Here is a 19,735-nt window from a genome sequence, read left to right as displayed (position 1 = left end):
TAAGGTTGGACATAAAACGTCACTAAGAACTTGCAGTTCTTTCAGGACTCCAGGAGTTCTAGGACAAATCAATACAGAAGCAGGGGGAATTCCCGGGCAGCTGGAGGCTTGGTTTGTTTAAGAACACGTTGTGCTTTCTAGGAGTCTATGGGAGTAGCCTTGCCGAATTTGGACTGCATTGGCTATGACTTAATATGGGTATGATTCTTATGCCTTTATAAGGATATGAATTGATATAACCAGATAAGGGCATAAATTGGAAATATTTAAATAGGGTCCTAGATACGTTTACAACACTGGACCAGTTTTTGTTCTCGGACACTCATCTCACCTGATTGGCATGGTGATGAGCAGGCAATGGAGATGTTGTCCCCTCTAGGATCTGAGCTTATGCAGTACTTCAACTGCCCACTATGTGTCACATCTGTAATTGTATCCACTTCTTATGGGGCACCAGACTCCCAATACACTGGCGAGTCAGTCATCAGTATGCCTGTTTGCCTGCTCCCTGCAAGGCCTCGTATAATGCCATTCTATGACTGTACGCTTGGTGTTGTGCATTTTCCTGCCCCTGGGTGTCATTGCTGCATCTGTCTACACACTTCCCTCCTGCCACTACAACCCAATAGGCAGTCAATTCAGCGTTCAGCCCTGCTAACTCTCACACACAAGGAATAACTCCCAGACTGCCAGAACTCGGGGGAGATGATGCAGGCAGCAGGCCCACCACCCCAAGCTCAGCAGGCCCCTAAACAATGTAGCGCTTGGCACCTACTAACCACCAAACCCTCAGCCAACACATCCAATGTTGGGCTCTCCACTATCAAAGGTCAGTCAACCTCCCTAGTTTCAACCACCGCCTTTTTGCACTACAGGAGCAACAGCAACATCACTAAGACAGTGCATCATTTAAACTTTGCAACCGGTGTGCAAGGCCGTCACCCTTTGTCCTGGGGCAGTCAGAGTTTACTAAGCAGCATACTGTGTGTGAATTGTGCCCATCACTGGTACCCTGGGCCCACCAACACAGCTGCAATCCAACCTAATCTACAAACATCTCTTTGACTTGAATCGCAAGGGGTAGCAAAGGTGAGCAGCCAAGGCTTACTCTAGGAGGTAGAGGGGAGAGACACTCCAAGACACCAAAAACCAAGCTCAATGTCTACATCAAGATACAGTGAACACTCAAGCTCAATGTCCACACCAAGCACATGGATAAGAGAGGGTGGGTGGGTGGCGGAAGCACACGGACAACAGAGGGTGGGAAGGGAATGGGAAAGCATGCGAACAGTGGTAGGTGGGCAGGGATGGGGAAGCACACACAACAGAGGTTGGGTGGGTGGGAATGGGGAAGCACACGCACAACAGAGGGTGGGTGGGCGACGATGGGGAAGCACACGCACAACAGAGGGTGGGTGGGCGGGGATGGGGAAGCACACACACAACAGAGGGTGGGTGGGTGCAGATGGTTGAAGCACACGGAACACAGAGGGTGGGTTTGCGGGGATGGTGAAGCACACGCACAACAGAGGTTGGGTGGGTGGGGTAGCACACGGACAACAGAGGGAAGGTGGGCGGGGATGGGGAAGCACACACACAACAGAGGGTGGGTGGGTGCGGATGGTTGAAGCACACGGACAACAGAGGGTGGGTGTGCGGGGATGGAGAAGCACACGCACAACAGAGGTTGGGTGGGCGGGGACGGGGAAGCACACGCACAACAGAGGGTTGGTGGGTGGGGATGGTTGCAGCACATGGACAACTGAGGATGGGTGGGCAGGAGATGGGAAAGCACAAGGACACCAGAGGGTGGGTGGGATGGCTGGGGACGCACACGGACAACAGTGTGGGTGGGGATAGGGAACCTCACGGACAACAGGTGGGTGGGGATGGGGAAGCACTCGGATAACAGATGTGGGTGGGCGGGGATGGGGAAGCCCACTGACAACAGAGGGTGGGCAGGAGATGGGGATGCACATAGTGTAAACCTTATGCAGGTGTGGGAGAACACGCCAACATGGGCCTGGTTTTCCTGTCTGGAAGGTGGGGGGGGGGGGGCGGTGAACCGTCCTAAGATCACGGTACTACAATGGACATAGCAGGGGGCCCTGAAGAGCTTCAGACGCTGCGGAGACAGTTGTCCTTGAGAAGTAAATGGCATACGGAAAAGAGCCTGAACTGTTTTGCATGGGTAGTCACGCCCTATCTGTTGCTCCTGCTCACTTTAACCTTCATTTTCTTAATCCCTACCTGTGAATTGCCAGGGGTCAGGATTAAGAGACAATGCTCTTTTCGACAAATGCAATGAGGATATAATTGTAACGCGGCATCCCTCCTGTCCATGTTAGTGCCTCTGGGCATTCATGACTCATCTGTCAAATCAACTGCTAGCTGGACTGTGGTTTGGGGGCCTAAACCTTGTTTTATGTGGCAACACCTAATGAGTGTGAAGAAGCTTAAAAACCCCAGTCGCTTGCACCCACAACATTCTGTGAGACATCTGTAATGGGCCTCTGCCTACTATTCTTCCTGACCAGAGGTTATATTTCGTAGGCCATAGTAGTGTTAATCCCCAAGCTGAACAGTGCTCGCCTAGAAAAGATTTCCTACCCACCCCCTACCTGGCTAACACTAGACTATAATTTACCCTGAAAAGTCCTGCCATCAAGAGAAATGATTGCATTGACTGTCAGTGCAACCCGAAAAAGCAGGCATCTATAGCTGGATGAAGCACAACTGATGGCAAATATGCCCACTGGTGACTCCATATCGAAGGTTGCCTCCTCATGCATACAAAAAACTTTCAACACAATAGGGTGGTAATACTTGTATGTCATACTACATGTCATTAAGCCTGGCCTTGAATTAGACTGTTTGAATTTCTTACTGTAAACAGATCCTTTAGCGTGGCTTTGCATAGGAACGGTAATGTTGCCTCAATGTCTGAATGAGAGGGGCACAACAGCTGGTTGCTACCTTTTTAACTAGCTTTTTGCACTGACAATGGAACTTTTCGCCTGATAAGAGTGGCAAATGATTACCAAGTGCAATCAAAAACCCTAGAAGAACATGTGCAAGAGATCCCCATTAGGAGACTGGCCAGATTTCAAAAGATTGCCCTCTCCGTTAACGGAGGTTGGCAGGCCATACCAGGGATCAATCAATCAATCAGGGGATTTTAAAGCGTGCAACTCACCCGAGAGGGTCTCCAGGAGCTGGGGGGGGGGGGGGGGGGGGGGGGGATGGGAGGGGGCGGGGTAGAAGGTGTGGATGCAGCTCCAAGTTAGCCGAAAAGCCAGGTCTTGAGGCTCTTCCTGAAGGTGTGTAGAGTAGGGGAGCATCTGATGTTGACTGGGAGCTTGTTCCAGTCCTTGTCCTCGATGGAGGCAAAGGTTCTTCCACCCGCTCTGGTTCTGCGGATGCACTGGGTTTCCGCTAGGGCAAGGTCGGCAGAGTGGAGGTTTCTTTTGGGTACGTGAAAGGAGACTCTTTTGTTGAGGTATTTGGGTCCGGCGTTGAGGGATTTGTAGGCGAGGATGAGTAGCTTGAGGGTTACTCTCTTCTCGACGGGGAGGCAGTGGAGGTCTTGCAGGTGTTGGGTGATTTACTCATGTCAAGGGATGCCAAGGACGAGTCTGGCCAAGGTGTTCTGGATGGTTTGGACTTTGCATATCAGGGATTTGTTGATTCCAGCGTAGAGGGCGTTTCCGTAGTCCGGTCTGCTTGTTATGAGTGCGTGGGTGATGGTCTTTCTGGCTTCGGGGGGGGGGGGGAACATCCACTTGAAGGTCTTACAGAGGATCCGGAAGGTGTTGAAGCAGGTGGAGGCGATGGCGGTGACCTGGGAGTCATGGTGAGGGAGGAGTCGAGTAAGATGCCGAGGTTCGGGTGTGGTCTGTGGGAGTGGGGGGGAGTTGCAGAGGGCAGTGCGCCACCAGGTGTTGTCCCAAACTAAGGGGTGGGTCCAAGGATGAGGACTTCTGTCTTCTATGAGTTGAGCTTCTGACAGCTGCTGCTCATCCATGCTGCAACGTCTTTTATTCCATCATGGAAGCGGAGTCTGGTGGTTTCGGGGTCCTTCGTAAGGGAGAGGATGAGCTGGGTATTGTTGATTGTTGGCATAGGATACTATGCAGAGTCCTTGCTGTCTGAAGATGGCGGCAAGGGGGGCCATGTAAATGTTGAAGAGCGTAGGACTGAGCTATAGTCCTTGGGGTACTCCGCAGCTGATCTCAGTGGGTTTGGAGAGGAAAGGCAGGAGTCTGATCCTTTGCGTTCTGTCGACGAGAAAGGAGTGGAACTAGTCGAGAACAGTTCCCTGTATGCCGGCGTCGTGACGTCTGGCTGTGAGAGGGCGGTGGGAGACTGTGTCGAAGGCTGCGGAGAGGCCTTGGTTGAGGAGCTTCGGGATGTCGTCTATGTCGGTGCGGAGGGCAGTCTAGGTGCTGTGGTCATGGCGGAATCCGAATTGGAAAGAGTTAAGGATGGCGTTCTCTTCGATGAAGTTGGTCAGCTCAGCATTGACCATCTTCTCGCTGACCTTGGTTGCGGAGGAAAGGAGAGAGATGGGTCGGTAGTTTTTCAGATCCGTCGAGTCTGCAGAGGGTTTCTTAAGGAGGGGCTTGACTTCTGCGCGTTTCCAGTCTTCGGGGAAAGTGGCAAACTCAAAGGTGGAGTTGATGGTTTGTCATAGCTCGGGTGCTATGGCGGCGGCGCTGTGGAAGATAGGGGTCCATGAGGGCTCCTGAGTGAGTGCTCATCATGGTCGTGGTGGTGACCGGGGCCCAGGCGTTGATGGTGGGCTGGCTGTCGCCGCTGGAGGGAAGGGTGGTTTCTGTTCGCTGAAGTTGTCGTAGAGAGGGCCTTGATTTTCAAGTTGAAGTAAGAGCCAAGCTGGTTGCAGAGGTCCTGGGAGGGTGTGTAGTCCGTGGCTTCGCTGGGGGGTTTGGTGAAGGGCTGGATGTTGCTGAAGTTGGTGAGGATTTTGTTCAGGATGAAGGCCTTTTTGGTGGATCTGATGACTTGGTGTTATTCTGTCATAGCGTTCTTGTAGGTGGTCTGGTCTTCAGTAGTTCTGCTGTTCCTCCATTGTTTTTCGAGATGTCTGCAGGAGCATCTGGCCTCTTGGAGGTCGGTGGTGAACCAGGTGGCCTTCAAGGGGCATTGTCTATCGGGGTTGCGGAGGGGTGCGAGCTAGTCTGCGCAGTTGGTGATCCAGCAGTGTAGTTCCTTGGATGCAGAGTTGGCATCGTTCGAGGTTGGGGGGGCTTCGTGGTAGTGGACGAGGATGGAGTTGGTGTTCCTCTGTGACCTTGCTCCAGTTCCTTCGAGGTGGGCACCATGTGGGTTTGTGAGCGGTGGTGTTGAAAGAGAAGTGTAGGCAAGTGGTGGCCCGTCCATGTGGGCTGCATGGTGTGGCTGAAGCAGATGTTGTTCCCTTCTAAGAACATGGGGTCAAAGGTGTGTCCTGCCTAGTGGGTGGGGGTGGTGACGACCTGTTTCAGTCCAATGTTGGTGAGGTTGCCTAGGAGGGCGGTGGAGTCGGTGTCACTGAGGTTGTCAAGGTGAAAGTTCAGGTCTCTAATGAGTGTGTAGTACATGGAGGCAATGGTGTGGGGTGTGATGAGGTCGACAATGGTAGTGGTGAACGAAGCACGAGACCTAGTGGTCTGTAGGCGAGGGTGCCACGAAGCATTTTTCTGGGGTTGGTCTGAATCTGGAAGTGAAGGTTTTCGGTGTTGGAGGTGGAGAGTTGGAGGGAGCTGTGGTGTGCCTCCTGGGTGGTTGGGGCGGTCCTTCCTCTGGATCTTGTATCCGTCAGGAATGGCGGTGGCGATGTCGGGGGTGGGAGGAGGCATTGGTTCAGGTTTCCGTGAAGAAGGCGACGTCTGGCGAGGGGGTGTCAAGGAGGTCCCAGATCTCTACAGCATGTCTGTGCAGGGAGCGCACGTTGAGGAGGATGCACTTCAGGGTTTCGGTGGTGCTGGTGTCCGGAGTGGGTGCGGTGGTCGTGGGGGTGCAGAGGATGGTGAGAAATTGTCGGTAGGAGAACTGGCCGTGGGTTGTGTTCGGGGAAGACAGCTGGCAATTGTTGCTCATTCCGGGGTTGAGTGCGTGGAGGGCAGCAGAGTCCTAGCGGTGGGAGAACTAGGGCCCCTGGCACTGGTCGCGGTCGGGTTGCAGATGGGCTTGCCTTCCGCGTGCCAGCGGCTGTTATTAAATAAGGAAGGGGGAGGTAAGCGAAGATGGGAGGCGGGAACTGGCAGGGGGGATGGGCCACGGGGGCAGAAGCGGCGGGAATGGAACGGGCAGAGAATCAAGCAGCAAAACAAATAAGACAGAAAACGGGCACAATAACAGAAACAGATAACAGAAAAGCCACAATAACGGAAAAGACAGAAACGGGCACAGACACAAGACAGACAGCAGCGGACAAGCAGAAGAGCAAGACATCTCCCACTGGACCACCAGGGATGCGGTGCAGATAGGAGCCTGAGGGTGGAGGGCCTCTAACAGCTAGCAGCTAAGGTGAACGGGGTCAGCAGCAGCAGCACTACAGCAGAGCTGCTGGGGGAGAGAGCAGGTCTCTGACCAAGAGTTCAGATGTCTTGCTCGCACACCCTCGCAGCAGCCGCCATTAAACAGGGAAGGGGGAGGGAAGCGCAGCTGGGAGGCGGGAGCGGGAACCAGCAGTGTGGAGGGGCTTCGGGGGCAGCAGTGGCAGGAAGGGAACTGCAGCAAAACAAATAAGACCGAAAACGGGCACAATGACAGAAACAGATAACAGAAAACGGGCACAGATACAAGACAGCCAGCAGCGGACCAGCATAAGAGCAAGGCCCTCCCACTGGACCACCAGGTATGAAGCGCAGGCAGGAGCCTGCGGGTGGCGGAGGGCCTTGAACACCTACCAGCTAAGGTGAACGGGGTCAGTGGCAGCGGCACTACAGCGGAGCTGCTGTGGGAGAGAGCAGGTCTCTGACCAGGAGGTAAGTTGGGTAGGGGATTTGGAGAACAAACACCCATCTGAGAGCCCCACACAGGCAATTAAAAAGCTAAATGTCACCTAACGAGAAGTGTACCTCGCGTGGAATGCATCACATCAGAGCCAATTGTATTTTGGCCATTACATATTAAATTTAGACTAGGTACGTGTAGTCAGATCTTTAGTCTGATTGGACTACATAAATGGTAAATACGCGAGGAACTACTTTAGGCGATGCCTTCATTATATGGGACGTGAATTTTGGAATTGAATTTAGGGAAAAAGACTGAACGTGAATGGTTAACGAATTGTCCTAGACACAAATCTGACATGAAAGACTTTTATTATATGGTGTGAAACTGATCTGTACTTAGGGCCAGAGTGGCTGTAGCGGGGCATTGATCGTTTACCCTGGAGGCTGGAATGGTGGGGCCGGTTTTGGAGCAGTGGGGGCCAGTTTAGTTAAGCAGTAGTGCTTCACACTAGCATCCCCTACGCACTAGCACTTCCGCGTAGAAGTGCAAAATAAATTCTGCTGCTCTACGAGGAGCTCCGCAAGCAGCGGAGTTTCTTTAGATAATTGCAGTTCATGGTGATTTTCAGTGCCAGGTGCTTGTCTGCACTGTGTAATCATCGCCAACGGCACCATGCACAGCGCAAGCGGGCACTGCTTCCTATCTGCTGCTTGAGTAGATTCTTACTTGAGCAGCAGCTTTCTCAACGCGAATGGATGGTTTATCAACGTGAGCGGTCACAAGCATACGCGACCACTCACAATGAGAAACCTGACCACCCACACTGCGAGCTCCGCGTAACACGCAGTGCAGAAAACTCTGCAAACTCCACGAGCGGAGCGGAGTTCACCGCCCAGATTTACTTAGAACTCATCCGGCCTATAGTGCAAATGGAAGCCCCTATCACACAAAGCAGCAGTCTTGGAATACTTAAACAGTCTGTAAGACCGGGTGACATATTCCCTCACAGATCTGGTAGAAATGCCCGCTATGGTGTTTTGAGGCGGTGATTCAACTCCCAATGTGGATCTGCACCACTGAACAATGTACCTTAAACCTACTAGAATATAGTGGGGAGATTGAATCACCACAGGAAAAAAAAACAGCATATCTGTTGAGTGATTGGAGAGTCCTCACTTACCCTGCATTTCAAATAGATCTGAAACATTCATGCTGTACCTTCTTTTGATTATCTCCACCCACCAGGCTGATATTATGTCCTACCAAATTACATGGTAATTTGACGAAGGCAGTTCTTGGAAACTGCATTCTCTAAATTATGGGGAGTCTAGCAACAATGGCATGGAACACTCACAGGAAGGAATCCTGAGTTAATCTGTCCCCACCAAGCCAACTTATTGAGGCTAATGTGAAACCAGATTGCGTTGACATTACCGAAGCCTCATGTAGTAATTCCTCAATGAAACTAAGCTGTATGTTGTAACTATAGGAGCATATTTGAAAGCTGTTTAAAGTAGCTCAAATGAAGCTTGGTTTGGCTGGGTTCAAAAGTCGATGACCACAAGAGAACTGTGGATGAGAGATAAGTGCAACACCACAAGAGAATTGGAGATGAGCGTTAAGCACAACACCTCCAGATGTGGAGACTCATCCAGTAACTACAAAACAAAATAAAGAACTACATCTCGAGCAAAAAGATCTTGACAACAGATCACAGTGGAACAATATCCATATTAGAAGCATTCCTCAATAAGAGAGGTCTGGATATATGGGGAGTGGGGTTAGTAGGAGTCTGAGAGTGAGACGCCTCTGATATAATTGCACATTTCATTCAGGAAAAGGAGGAGTTGATGGCCGTGGCTTAAGCAGAGGGAGACAGTATTTCCAGATAACTGACTGACTGCAGCTATCTAATGACCTGATAAGGCCTTCTCTGAGGAGAAGAGGAGACATTTGAATGATTATGACATTTCTCCAGGTCACATAATGTCTCCTACAAATGGGGGGATCCTTTCAGTATAATTTTTACATGGAATAAAAGAAAGAAAACTGTTACATTGACCAAAGATAGACAAAAATCTTTGTGGCTAAAAAATTATACTACAGAACCACACACGAATACCAAAGACAAAGCACAATCTCAGCAAAAAAGCTTGGCAAAGTGAAACCGCCGCAAAATGGAGGAAACCAGGGCCAGGTGAATGATCAGCTGCAAAAGCAAACATGCTTCAAAGCTGAAAGTGGCTTCAGTCACACAGAGCTCTTCGCAAGTTATAGGAGAATTAGAGTGAGTTCTGCAAGACAAAGAGGGTCAATCTTGAACTTGCTGCAGTCCTCACAATGTCAGATCCGGTTTGCAGTTCCTCATGCAGAAGAGGGGGGCCGGAGGAGGGGGGGTTGGTAGGGTGGGATGTGGGGTATTGAAAGAGATTGGTATTCTAATGATACAAATCCCACCCCTTACGTACCCATGGGTTTAAGTTTAGATGTCTTATTTATTTGGACTGTGGTTTTGCAGTTTGGTTCATAGGAAGTTGGGGGTACAGGGATTGAGTTATGATGTGCACAGGAGCTAGCACATAGATCACCATTATGATATATTACTAACTTCCATGGGCGTAAGCATTTTAGTGCAAGCTCATCATCATGATCAAGCTTACTTTTACTGCCAAAAACCTGAAATCTCCGGCTAAATTACTAGCAGTACTTACAGACTTCAAGACCGCAGGGGAGATGCACGTCTAATTCAGAAACACACCTCCTTCATAAAAATTGGCAGAGATTGAAATCTGAATGGTTTCCAAGCATTCCTCTGTTGGACAGCATAAGCCTGGCTGAAGACGGCTGAAATGCCAGAAACCGGTCCTAGGAAGCTTGTTTCCGGTCCAGGGAAGGCATGGCGTGGCAGTTCGGGCTCGACTGTTCCCATGAGGCACAGGGTCAGACTGATTTGCATATGGCCATGTCTGAACTGGTGTGGCAGAGTGGGTTAAAGAACGGTGATGGATTAAACCCAGATCTGTTGACTGGGTGCGAGTGTTTGAATGGTTCAGATGCTCCGTCCATCACCACCCCCTTTTGTACCGCTTACCAATAAAACACTCCCACCCAGTTAACAGATCTGGGTTTAATCCATCACCGTTCTTTAGCCCACTCTGCCTCCCCTGTTCAGACACGGCCATATGCAAATCAGTCTGACCCTGTGCCTCATGCTAACAGTCCAGCCCGAACTGCCAAGCCTTCCCTGGACCGGAAACAAGCATCCTAGGACCGGTTTCTGGCATTTCAGCCGTCTTCAACCAGGCTTGCTTGACTCCAGTGGCAAAGTGAGCAAGGAACTCACGTCTGAGCATACCCTGCCAACTTATGGCAAACAAAGCGGTACAAAAGGGGGTGGTGATGGACTGAGCATCAGAACCAATCAAACACTCACACCCAGTCAAAAGATCTGGGTTTGATCCATCACCGTTCTTTAGCCCACTCTGCCACCCCAGTTAAGACATGGCTATGTGCAAATCAGTCTGACCCTGTGCCTCATGGGAACAGTCCAGCCCGAACTGCCAAGCCATGCCTTCCCTGGACCGGAAACAAGCTTCCGAGGACCGGTTTCTGGCATTCCAGCCGTCTTCAGCCCGGCTTGCTTGAATCCAGTGGCAAAGTGAGCAAGGGACTCACGTCTGAGCATACCCTGCCACACTTATGGCGGCCAAACGTGGTACAAAAGGGGGTGGTGATGGACGGAGCATCAGAACCAATCAAACACTCACACCCAGTCAAAAGATCTGGGTTTGATCCATCACCGTTCTTTAGCCCACTCTGCCACCCCAGTTCAGACATGGCTATATGCAAATCAGTCTGACCCTGTGCCTCATGGGAACAGTCCAGCCCGAACTGCCAAGCCATGCCTTCCCTGGACCGGAAACAGGCTTCCGAGGACCGGTTTCTGGCATTCCAGCCGTCTTCAGCCACCCCCTTTTGTACGGCTTCTAAATTTAAAGCAAAAATAATGAGGGGCAGAATAGAAGTTATTAATGTTGACAGTGGAACCCTAAAATAAAATGAGTATGAAATAGCGGACACTTTGAGCACCCTGTCGAGTAAGTTATACTAGGCGGAAGATGTTCATCTAGGTTATAAACATGCATGTGGAGGGCTTGAAGGTACAGAAACTATCGCATGAACATGCATTATTAACAAATGCATCTGCCTATTAAAACTGAGGAGATAAATTAGGTCAATGACTGGGCCCTGACTGCTTCACACCACTGATTTATAAAACTTTTTGCAAAATTCTTGCCCCCTGCTTTGACACGAATATTGAACTCCTCATATACCGACTCAATAGATACATCAATGACAGAGGTCATGGTTGCAGCCATTCCAAAATCTAGCAAAGATCTCATCCTATGTGTCTCTGATAGGCCTAATTCCCTTAGCAATATCGATACAAAACGTTTCACAGTTATTTTAGCAACCAGAATGGAACTTACCCTCACTGGACTAATGGATTCAGACTTATCAGGGTTTCTAACTGGGAGAAGCTGTGGAGATTTTACCAAAAAGATACACATATTACTGGACAGAGAAGAATACCTTGCTCATTTCTCTTGAGGCCAAGAAGGCAGCTTTGGGAAGAATTCTAAAGACTTTTAGCTTTGGCCTACAGATTCTGAGAGGGTCCCACGTGAATACACAAACACTCCAGCATGCATCAAAGCCACTGGGATGGGGACAGTCGGACGCTCTTGGGTGGTGAAATGATGAGGGGGAGCTGGTCTTCTCCACCAGATGTAGTGCAGGTGGGAGCATGATGGGGGTGCTCCTTTTCACCATAATTTGTCCTCACCTTGGAACAAATGGCTGAAAAAGTGTATAACAATGTGAACATTGAAGGGTTTAAGGTAGGAGAAGATGAATATAAACAGAATATGTAGGCTGATGTTTGTGATGGTACAAGTGAAGAACCCAGTGCAGTTTCTTCATCTTCAAATTGAAGGATTGGAGGATTACTGTGAAATATCTGGAGTTAAAGGCAACCTACTGAAATACCAGGTGTTAGACAACTCTATTCCACCAGAGCAGGTTACAGCGATGAAATCATTCTCCTGATTTGAATGCTTCAGAAACTTCATTACTTATATGCGGATCCAGATTACAGCCGCCATAGAATAAATGGTACCAGCTAATTACTCACTGTTATTACGCTCCCTCCAAAAGAATTTAGTCCGGACATATTTTGTCTTTTGTAGTTGGGCAGATGGCAGCGGTGAATATGACACAACCTCAAATTCTAAAGACAGCTAGAACATACGCATTCATACCATCCTTGACTAACCAGGGAAAATACTCGGCGTTTGCTCAGGCAAGTGGAGGAAAGCAAACTCTGAAATCTTCTAGAATGCAAATCATGTTATGTTAGGTTATGTTAATTTCGATTTATATAGCGCCAAATCACCGACAGGTCTCTTAGCGCTTGCTTTGGGAACCCGTCCTGGCTTTCCCTGCGAGATAACCCCTACTGGGCATCCCCAAGGTGAAGACCAGGCATCCCATCGCAGTGGGGCCATAGTGGAGATTAAGCAAACTATTGCCCAGAGTTGCAGAGTGTGAACCCATGATTCGAGTAGGCACCGAGGCAAGAATTATCGAGTCCGTGGACATTTTGAGCTCAAGACCCTGCCGCGTCGGGAATTGAACCCTGGTTCCGGGTCAGACCTCTGCATCAGGGTCTGCCTCCTCTAACCAGTGAGCCACACATCATCAGGAAGAAAACATACAAAAGATCGTCTTTGTAGCCATAAACATCAGGTTACTGTTAATATTATTTTTTGCTGGGTTGTCTCATTTTTTTAGATTCAATTCAGAGGATATAGACAGAAAGGCACTGTACCACCAGATACTCCTGGGTCAAGTGGGTACTTGGGAATTTTGGAACCCCTCTGCCAGCTGATCTTGCGGATGCCACTTCTCCAATGCAGACATTGAGTCTAGCAAAGCCTTGTTACATGGCAAAGGTTCCAGCATATGATCAGTCAGAGTCAAAAGCGCACAAATATGTGTTCCTGTCTACTAACAAGCAGAGAGCAAGGATGTCTGGCCCTCTGCAAACCAAGACCAAAATACATTTTAATTCTTGTTTGGAGGAACCTTTTCTTCAGCTAAACATTTTCACCCACTTACCACGCTGCAGATCAATTAACAAACCTGTCAAAGAATCCAAGAGAGGAAGCATCATGTCTGCTTCCAAGTAATCATCCGAACCATTGTTCTTGCAAATTTCTTTACCCTAGGAACTTCTCAATCCAGGTATTGTGATCAGGGTAAATTTTAGCCATACTTTTCTGTGCCCTAAGCAGAATAAGCTTGATGACTGGAGAAGGTGAAAGGCGAGGACCTGATGCTGACAAACATAGCACAATGCTCAGTGAAACACATACTGCTAGCCCATGGGGCCAATATCCTCCTGTGTTGAGATTAAGTCAACAGGGCCCAAGCCTACAAAGCAGCTTGCCCCAGTGCCATAAATAAGGAGAGGGGTTGTGAGCCAATTAAATGACCAGTCATTAAACGATACTGAAGGTGTTTTGAAAGTCACAAACATGTTTTAAAAATAGCATCTTTAAAACAGTACATGAACATAATTCTAAGGTGTGGAGAGAGAAGACAACTTTGGACAAGGGTACAACTAAATAATGGTGACCCTCACCTATCCTAAATAATTGATTAAAGGAGGGGCCATGGGGTCCCAGGAAGGACATAGCGACTTCAAACTCTCAAGCTGAAAGAGTGGGATTGGACAGAGTTTAGCATCTCTAATTTAGAACCTTAGGCTGGAGATGCACATACAGACCACATATCGGTTCACGATCAGAGAACAGGAACCACATGCAGGCAGCATCAGCATCTACACCACACAAAAAACGCTTAGATGCCCCAAGGAATATAAACTCCAAAAAACTGAAAGGCAACATATTTCAAAAACGGAAACCTTAGGGAAAAAAATTAGTGAAAAGGCTAACAAGCTACAGATCCTGGCCTCTGTGGTGCATGGAAAGAAACCGGCATCCATGGCTTAGGGAAAACCTGTATGGAATCGATACACTGCATTTGTCATGAGGACTCCAATTCTGGCACCGGTGATGCTCTTACAAAACCTGGTGCTGGAGAAGAGAACTTCTGAAAGAAATTCCTCATCTAGTTTGACTGCAATATGGGGTGCCTGTGAGAAGACTTCTATCTTACAAACAGTAAAGCTATGAAAAACCTTTTCTTTAAATACATCTGTTTTAGAAGGCTCTTTTTTGAAGAAAGAAACCCGTTTGCACAGCACACTGATATTTTTCCTTTCAAGCATTAGTCATAAGTTGCCTATTTTCAGGTACTGACCTAATTAAATCACAAATCTCGGTATCATTACAATCGACACTGTGTGCCGAAAACAGAACACTAATTTGGTCTGCATATAATTTAAAGAACGCACATCATGAAAATTTGCAACTCAAATATTTTTACTTCTGAAAAATGCTTTGTGTAGAAACCACATAGTATTAAAAAAGATTGGAGAAGTCACAAGTCCTAATTTAAAGGTTTCAATCACTAATTGTGAGCCATGTCACATCCCTAAAACAGATTTGTTGTAAAACTAGTTTATTACCATGCAGATTCTGATAGGAATCATTCAGTCTCTTTGGCTAATTCCAGTTCTCAATCTATTCTCACATGAACGGGATGAAAATACCTGGCAATTTCAAGGGACCACCCACTTGCTAATAGCGCATAATCATTTTTTGTTTATGTTTTTGCTTCTGTTTCCAACTTACATACAGAGCTCTGATACTTTTGGGACATATTTGTGCTTTTTAAAACACACACAAAAAAAAATGTTGCCGAAGTATTTTGAATAACTATTGTCTAATGGATATTGGCACTGGCCTCCCAGCAAAGATCAGCTTTTTGGTAATGGGGAAAATAATCACTAAAGAAAGAAACGAGAACTGTGCAGCAAAACAAAGTAAAGATTGGATAACAAATGTACAAGCTACTGAGTCCCCTGTAAGAAGTACTACCTTTTACAAAATAAGTTAGAGTGAAATGTTCCTCCGACATGCTTGGTACACTACAGTTCTTGATAACTTCACTTTTACTTAAGGTTTTGGTTTGGTTTTTATTAAACTTTAAATCTGCTGCATCTTAATTTTATAGCATATATTTATGCTTATTATGCTTTTCCTATATTAATAATTTACGGTCTACATTTTTTTAGTGCTAATAAATACTGCTATGTAAAAAATGGAAGAAAGGGAAAGATATAGTTCTTTGATGCAGGTGCCATCAAATACTATGCTGCAGCAGACTGGGCAGCCAATACGCTGCTGTTACTCTATTACAGGACTCCTTCAGTGATCAAGACAACTATGGGATTAACCAAACTGTTTGAAGTGCTGAACGCTGAACAGTGACAATCTGTTCTAAGTGTTTTGCAGATAGGGTCATTTCGATAGTACAATAGTAACATTAATTTGATATTATATCTTTGTCTACCCAGTGTAACTATAGCTGGTTAAATTATATAATAATGTGTTTCAAGTCAAAGGACATTCCATCCATGATTTATTGACATATGCTTTATTAGATTACATATTAGAAGACAGTGCTGCACATTAATGCATCGCTTACTTCTTTTTTGGGTTCAATATTTTGACTCCGTCGTCCTTTTTTTGCTCGCAGTTCCTGAGAAACTTTTGTCTGTTGACAAACACAACAAATCAATCTGTGTTAATTTCAGAGAAGACATACGTCTGATTTACAATTTTTTTTACCATGAACTTAACAGACGGTCTTCAAGATGCTTAAGAAAAATAACAAAAATAAAGTACTGTAACTCATACGTTTTCTTTTATATCAGCAACAGAAGTAACATATTTACATTACACATGTCTTGATTTATTTATTTGGGTTTTCACAGCATTCACTTTGTGAAAGGTTCTTCTATGACAATAAAGTCTTCTTGGAACCAAGCAAAAATGTACACTGGCAGACTTCTAAATCTCTTACAAAGGGGTTGGTGTGATGCAAACATAAAAAAAGAGTTATACTGCTAAATGTCCTCCTCTTGCACTCGCTGGGGTCACTATCAACATGCCAAAGCCACACATGACTCCCTCTCAGACACTCCCTTTCATCAGAGCTGTTCTGGACACTGCAGGTTCAGGCTTATCCACCCGAGCTGTGAGTCCTGGATATTCAGGCTATGATAACTTTTTTTTCAGACTCTATCCTGGATTTCGGTGAGGCATACCCAGAGGGATTGGGAATCATGGCCTCCACCACCCTGTTGGTTACTCATGCCCAGTGGCATATACAGGCTCTGTAGTCGGACTTGAGGTTTCAACAGGCACAGCATCAGGGGAACCTCTCTGGCATGTTCCTGATCTCAGAGGGTGCTGTACGAGATCTGCAGTGGTGGCCAATGAACCACGACAGGGTCTCAGGCAGACCCCTCTCTCTTACCCATACAGATCTCACACTAGTGACAGAATCGTCACTCCTGGGATGGGGCGGCCATCTGGAAGAGGTGAGTATTAGAAGTCTCTGGCCTCTGGTGGAATGCTTGAGCTTGTTCAATCTGACTGGCACTGAAAGCCTTTCTCCCCTCCCTCCATCAAGGGAAGGCTGGTACAAGTGTTGATGGACCACACCACCGCCATGTGGTACTGCAACAAGCAGGGCTGGGTGGTGTAGTGGACCTTTTTGTCAGGAGGCCCTGAGCCACTGGACATCACTGGAACAGCAGGGCATATCCCTTGTCGTCCAACACCTGGTGGACTCTCTCAACTTCAGAGCAGACAAACTCAGCCGTTGATGCCTAGCAGATCACGACTGGCATCTCCACTAGGAAGTGGTACAAGGGTTATTTCAACAGTGGGGAGAGCCTTGGTTTGATCTGTTCTCCTCCGCCAAGAATGAGCAATGTCTGCAGTTTTGCGTGCTGGTGTTTCCAAGGCAGCTCTCACTTGGAGACGCTTTTTTGTCTCGAGTAGAGCTCAGGGCACCTGTACGCCTTTCCACCCATACCACTCTTGCACAGAGTTCTCAAGATTAGGAACGACCGGACCCAAATCATCCTTGTGGCTCCGGATTGGACGTGGAGAGTCTGGTATCCCAAGTCTACTGACCATGGCCATTGATCCTCCGAACAGGCTGCCCCTTCGGGAGGATCTTCTGTCACAGCAGCAGGGGAGGGTTCTCCATCCGAACCTGTCCACTCTTCTTGCGTGGAGATTGCACAGAGACAGTTGACAGCCTTCGATCTTCCTCCTGAAGTCTGTAATATCAGCTTGGCGTCCCTTCACCGAGATGGTATACGCCTGATATTGGATAAAAATTGTGGCATTATGTGCAGGAAAACACATTAATCTCCTTAATGCCCCTTTTTCTGAAGTCTTACCCTTCATTCTTTCCCTTGTCCAGCAGGGCTCTGCTCTAGGCTACCTGGCCAACCCTCCTTGTTAAAGTCCCCTATTGTACATAAGTTCTTAACCACTTGGATGCTAAGGCTATTTTGGATCTTCAATGCAATTTCCATTGAAACCAATGGAAACTCCATGACGAGCTGGGCTCGTCATGAGCGTCGAAGGGGTTAAAAGGGCTTATTCATCTCTTCCCTCCTTCAACATGTATTATGCCTGAGTGGGACCGAACTCTGATGGCTTTTTTTTTTGTGTGTGTGCTCTTCATAATTGTCCCCACAGGCTTCTGACAATCAAAACAACCTTTCTTCTGGAGATTACATCTGCCCATAGAGTGAGCTGCAGGCCTCATCATCAAAGCTGTCTTAACTAACCAGTTTATCCTGACAAACTGGTGCTTCACACTTGGGCCTCCTGTATACCGAAAGTGGTCACCCCATTTCATGTAGGACAATCAATCACCCTGTCTACCTTTTACGCTCCTCCACATCCCTCTAAAGAAGAGGAACGAATCTACCTTCTGGACCCAAAACAAGCGCTGTCACTCTACCTTGACCGCAAACAACAGTTCCGGGTGGATGAACAACTATTCGTGGGGAATGCTGGTGCGGAAAAGGGTTGGGAAGTGCCGAAGCAGACCATCTCTAGATTGGTTGTACTTTCCATTAAAATCTGCTACGCACTGGCCAAGAAGCAGCGTACTGAAGGTTTCCACTCATTCCACCACAGCTAAAGCTGCAACCACTGCGTTCGCATGCGGAGTTCCGGCCCTGAACAGACTGCCAGCCAGCAACGTGGGCTTCCCTGCACACATTCACTAAAATTTACTGTCTAGACAGTCAGGTCCATAGAGATGGGCACTTTGCTCGTTCGGTCCTGCAAGACTTCCTTGAATGAAATTGCTCCGCACAGCCTCCTCTGGGGAGGTACTGCTTGGGTATCTATTCAAAGTTAAGGAACATGCGGCTAGAAGTCTCTTTCAGATGCTAACGTCTTATCTGGCAGAGACTATATCCAGCCACAGGTTCCCTACTGACCCACCTATCCTCCCCGCTCTGCGAACGGCTTTCTAGAGACCGGACTAATCCCATTCATAGTCATAGTTGTCCACACCAGTGGTCGCTGTTCTTCATGGCTCTGCGGTTCTGGTGTGGAAAGTCATGAAATTAAACTGACCTTAGAGCAACTAGGTGGCGTCTATATAGGTGCCGCAGGTGTCACTTCCAGCGCAGACAACGCATGCGAAGTCAGACAACGCCACCTACCGACGCGCAGGAGAACTGCTCATAAAAAATCTTATCAGATATTTTCTACTAGAAAAGCTAAAGTTTAAGTTAGTAATTGCTAGGCAAAAGATTCATGTGGTTAGTTCCAATTTCACTGAGTAGGTGGCAATAAACTAACTTTTTATTGGCAGTGGTTTTGCTTGTTTACATTCTACAAGGACAAGTCAAGCGAGACAAATAGAAATGTTGACAAGGGTATAAGACAACCTAATAGTCCCAAAGCGTAAGCTACAAATGATGTAAGGCAAGCAGAAGACAAGGAAGCTGGTGATAATGCACTAGCTACTGGCAAGCCTCAACAACCCACATGAACCTCTAATACAGTTCTTAAATTTCACCAAGGAATTTTTTGAAAACAAGAATTATTTCTGGTGCAAGTAATGCACCTGAAATCAAATGAATCGGTCAAAACTATGGGCATGCAGAGCGCCAGAAAAATAAGTTACTTAGGTGCAGATTATGTGCTGGGTGATAGATAAAGGAGTGGGTATGTTAGAGTGTGTGGAATCACAGATTTTAGTCTGTAATTGCATCTGTGGGCTGTGCAGTTACATTATTTTGTACCCATGGTGGCGAATTACATTTGGAGCCAGAATCAGCGTTCCTATTTCTGCATACAGATTCCCAATTCCAGGGAAAATTACACTGCCCTATGCTGTTCTATGAAGGTGGAAAATGGGAGTGGGTGGGGGTGCATGGATACCATGCAGAACCGGACTGGCCATTTTGTCACTTTGGAATTGTAGGTGGTTGCTGGCTAGACGGCTGCTTTCAGAGCAAGGTGGTCTGCAGGACCAGATCATGCCTTTATATACACATTCTTATTACAGCCTTTAGCCATGTGGGTCTCACTAACATTTTTGCCTGGGATGATTTTGGATTCCTGTCCAGCCCTGGGTGGGGGGTAGGGAGACTTTCAAGTTCAGGGCAAGCAGTGGGTTGATAATGAGGAATGTTACATTGTTCCCTATGCCATAAGATGTGGTCGGGCCAAAGCATGGCTTCACTTGTGTCTGCAGT

The 19,735-nt window shown here is 47.5% G+C and overlaps 1 protein-coding gene across 4 annotated transcripts in view; it reads right to left on the bottom strand.

Moving 5' to 3' along the window:
- Positions 1–19,735, bottom strand: part of ZMYND11 (zinc finger MYND-type containing 11) — an 836,880-nt gene that overhangs the window by 253,176 nt on the left and 563,969 nt on the right. For all 4 annotated transcript variants that reach the window (XM_078663281.1, XM_078663280.1, XM_078663283.1 and 1 more), the window contains one exon: positions 15,637–15,705. In XM_078663281.1, the coding sequence (XP_078519407.1) occupies positions 15,637–15,705 (69 nt within the window). The remainder of the gene's footprint in view (positions 1–15,636; positions 15,706–19,735) is intronic.

The sequence above is a fragment of the Lissotriton helveticus genome, chromosome 10 (genome assembly GCF_964261635.1).
Source record: "Lissotriton helveticus chromosome 10, aLisHel1.1, whole genome shotgun sequence".
Taxonomy (NCBI): domain Eukaryota; kingdom Metazoa; phylum Chordata; class Amphibia; order Caudata; family Salamandridae; genus Lissotriton; species Lissotriton helveticus.
This window is presented reverse-complemented; position numbering and strand designations above follow the sequence as displayed.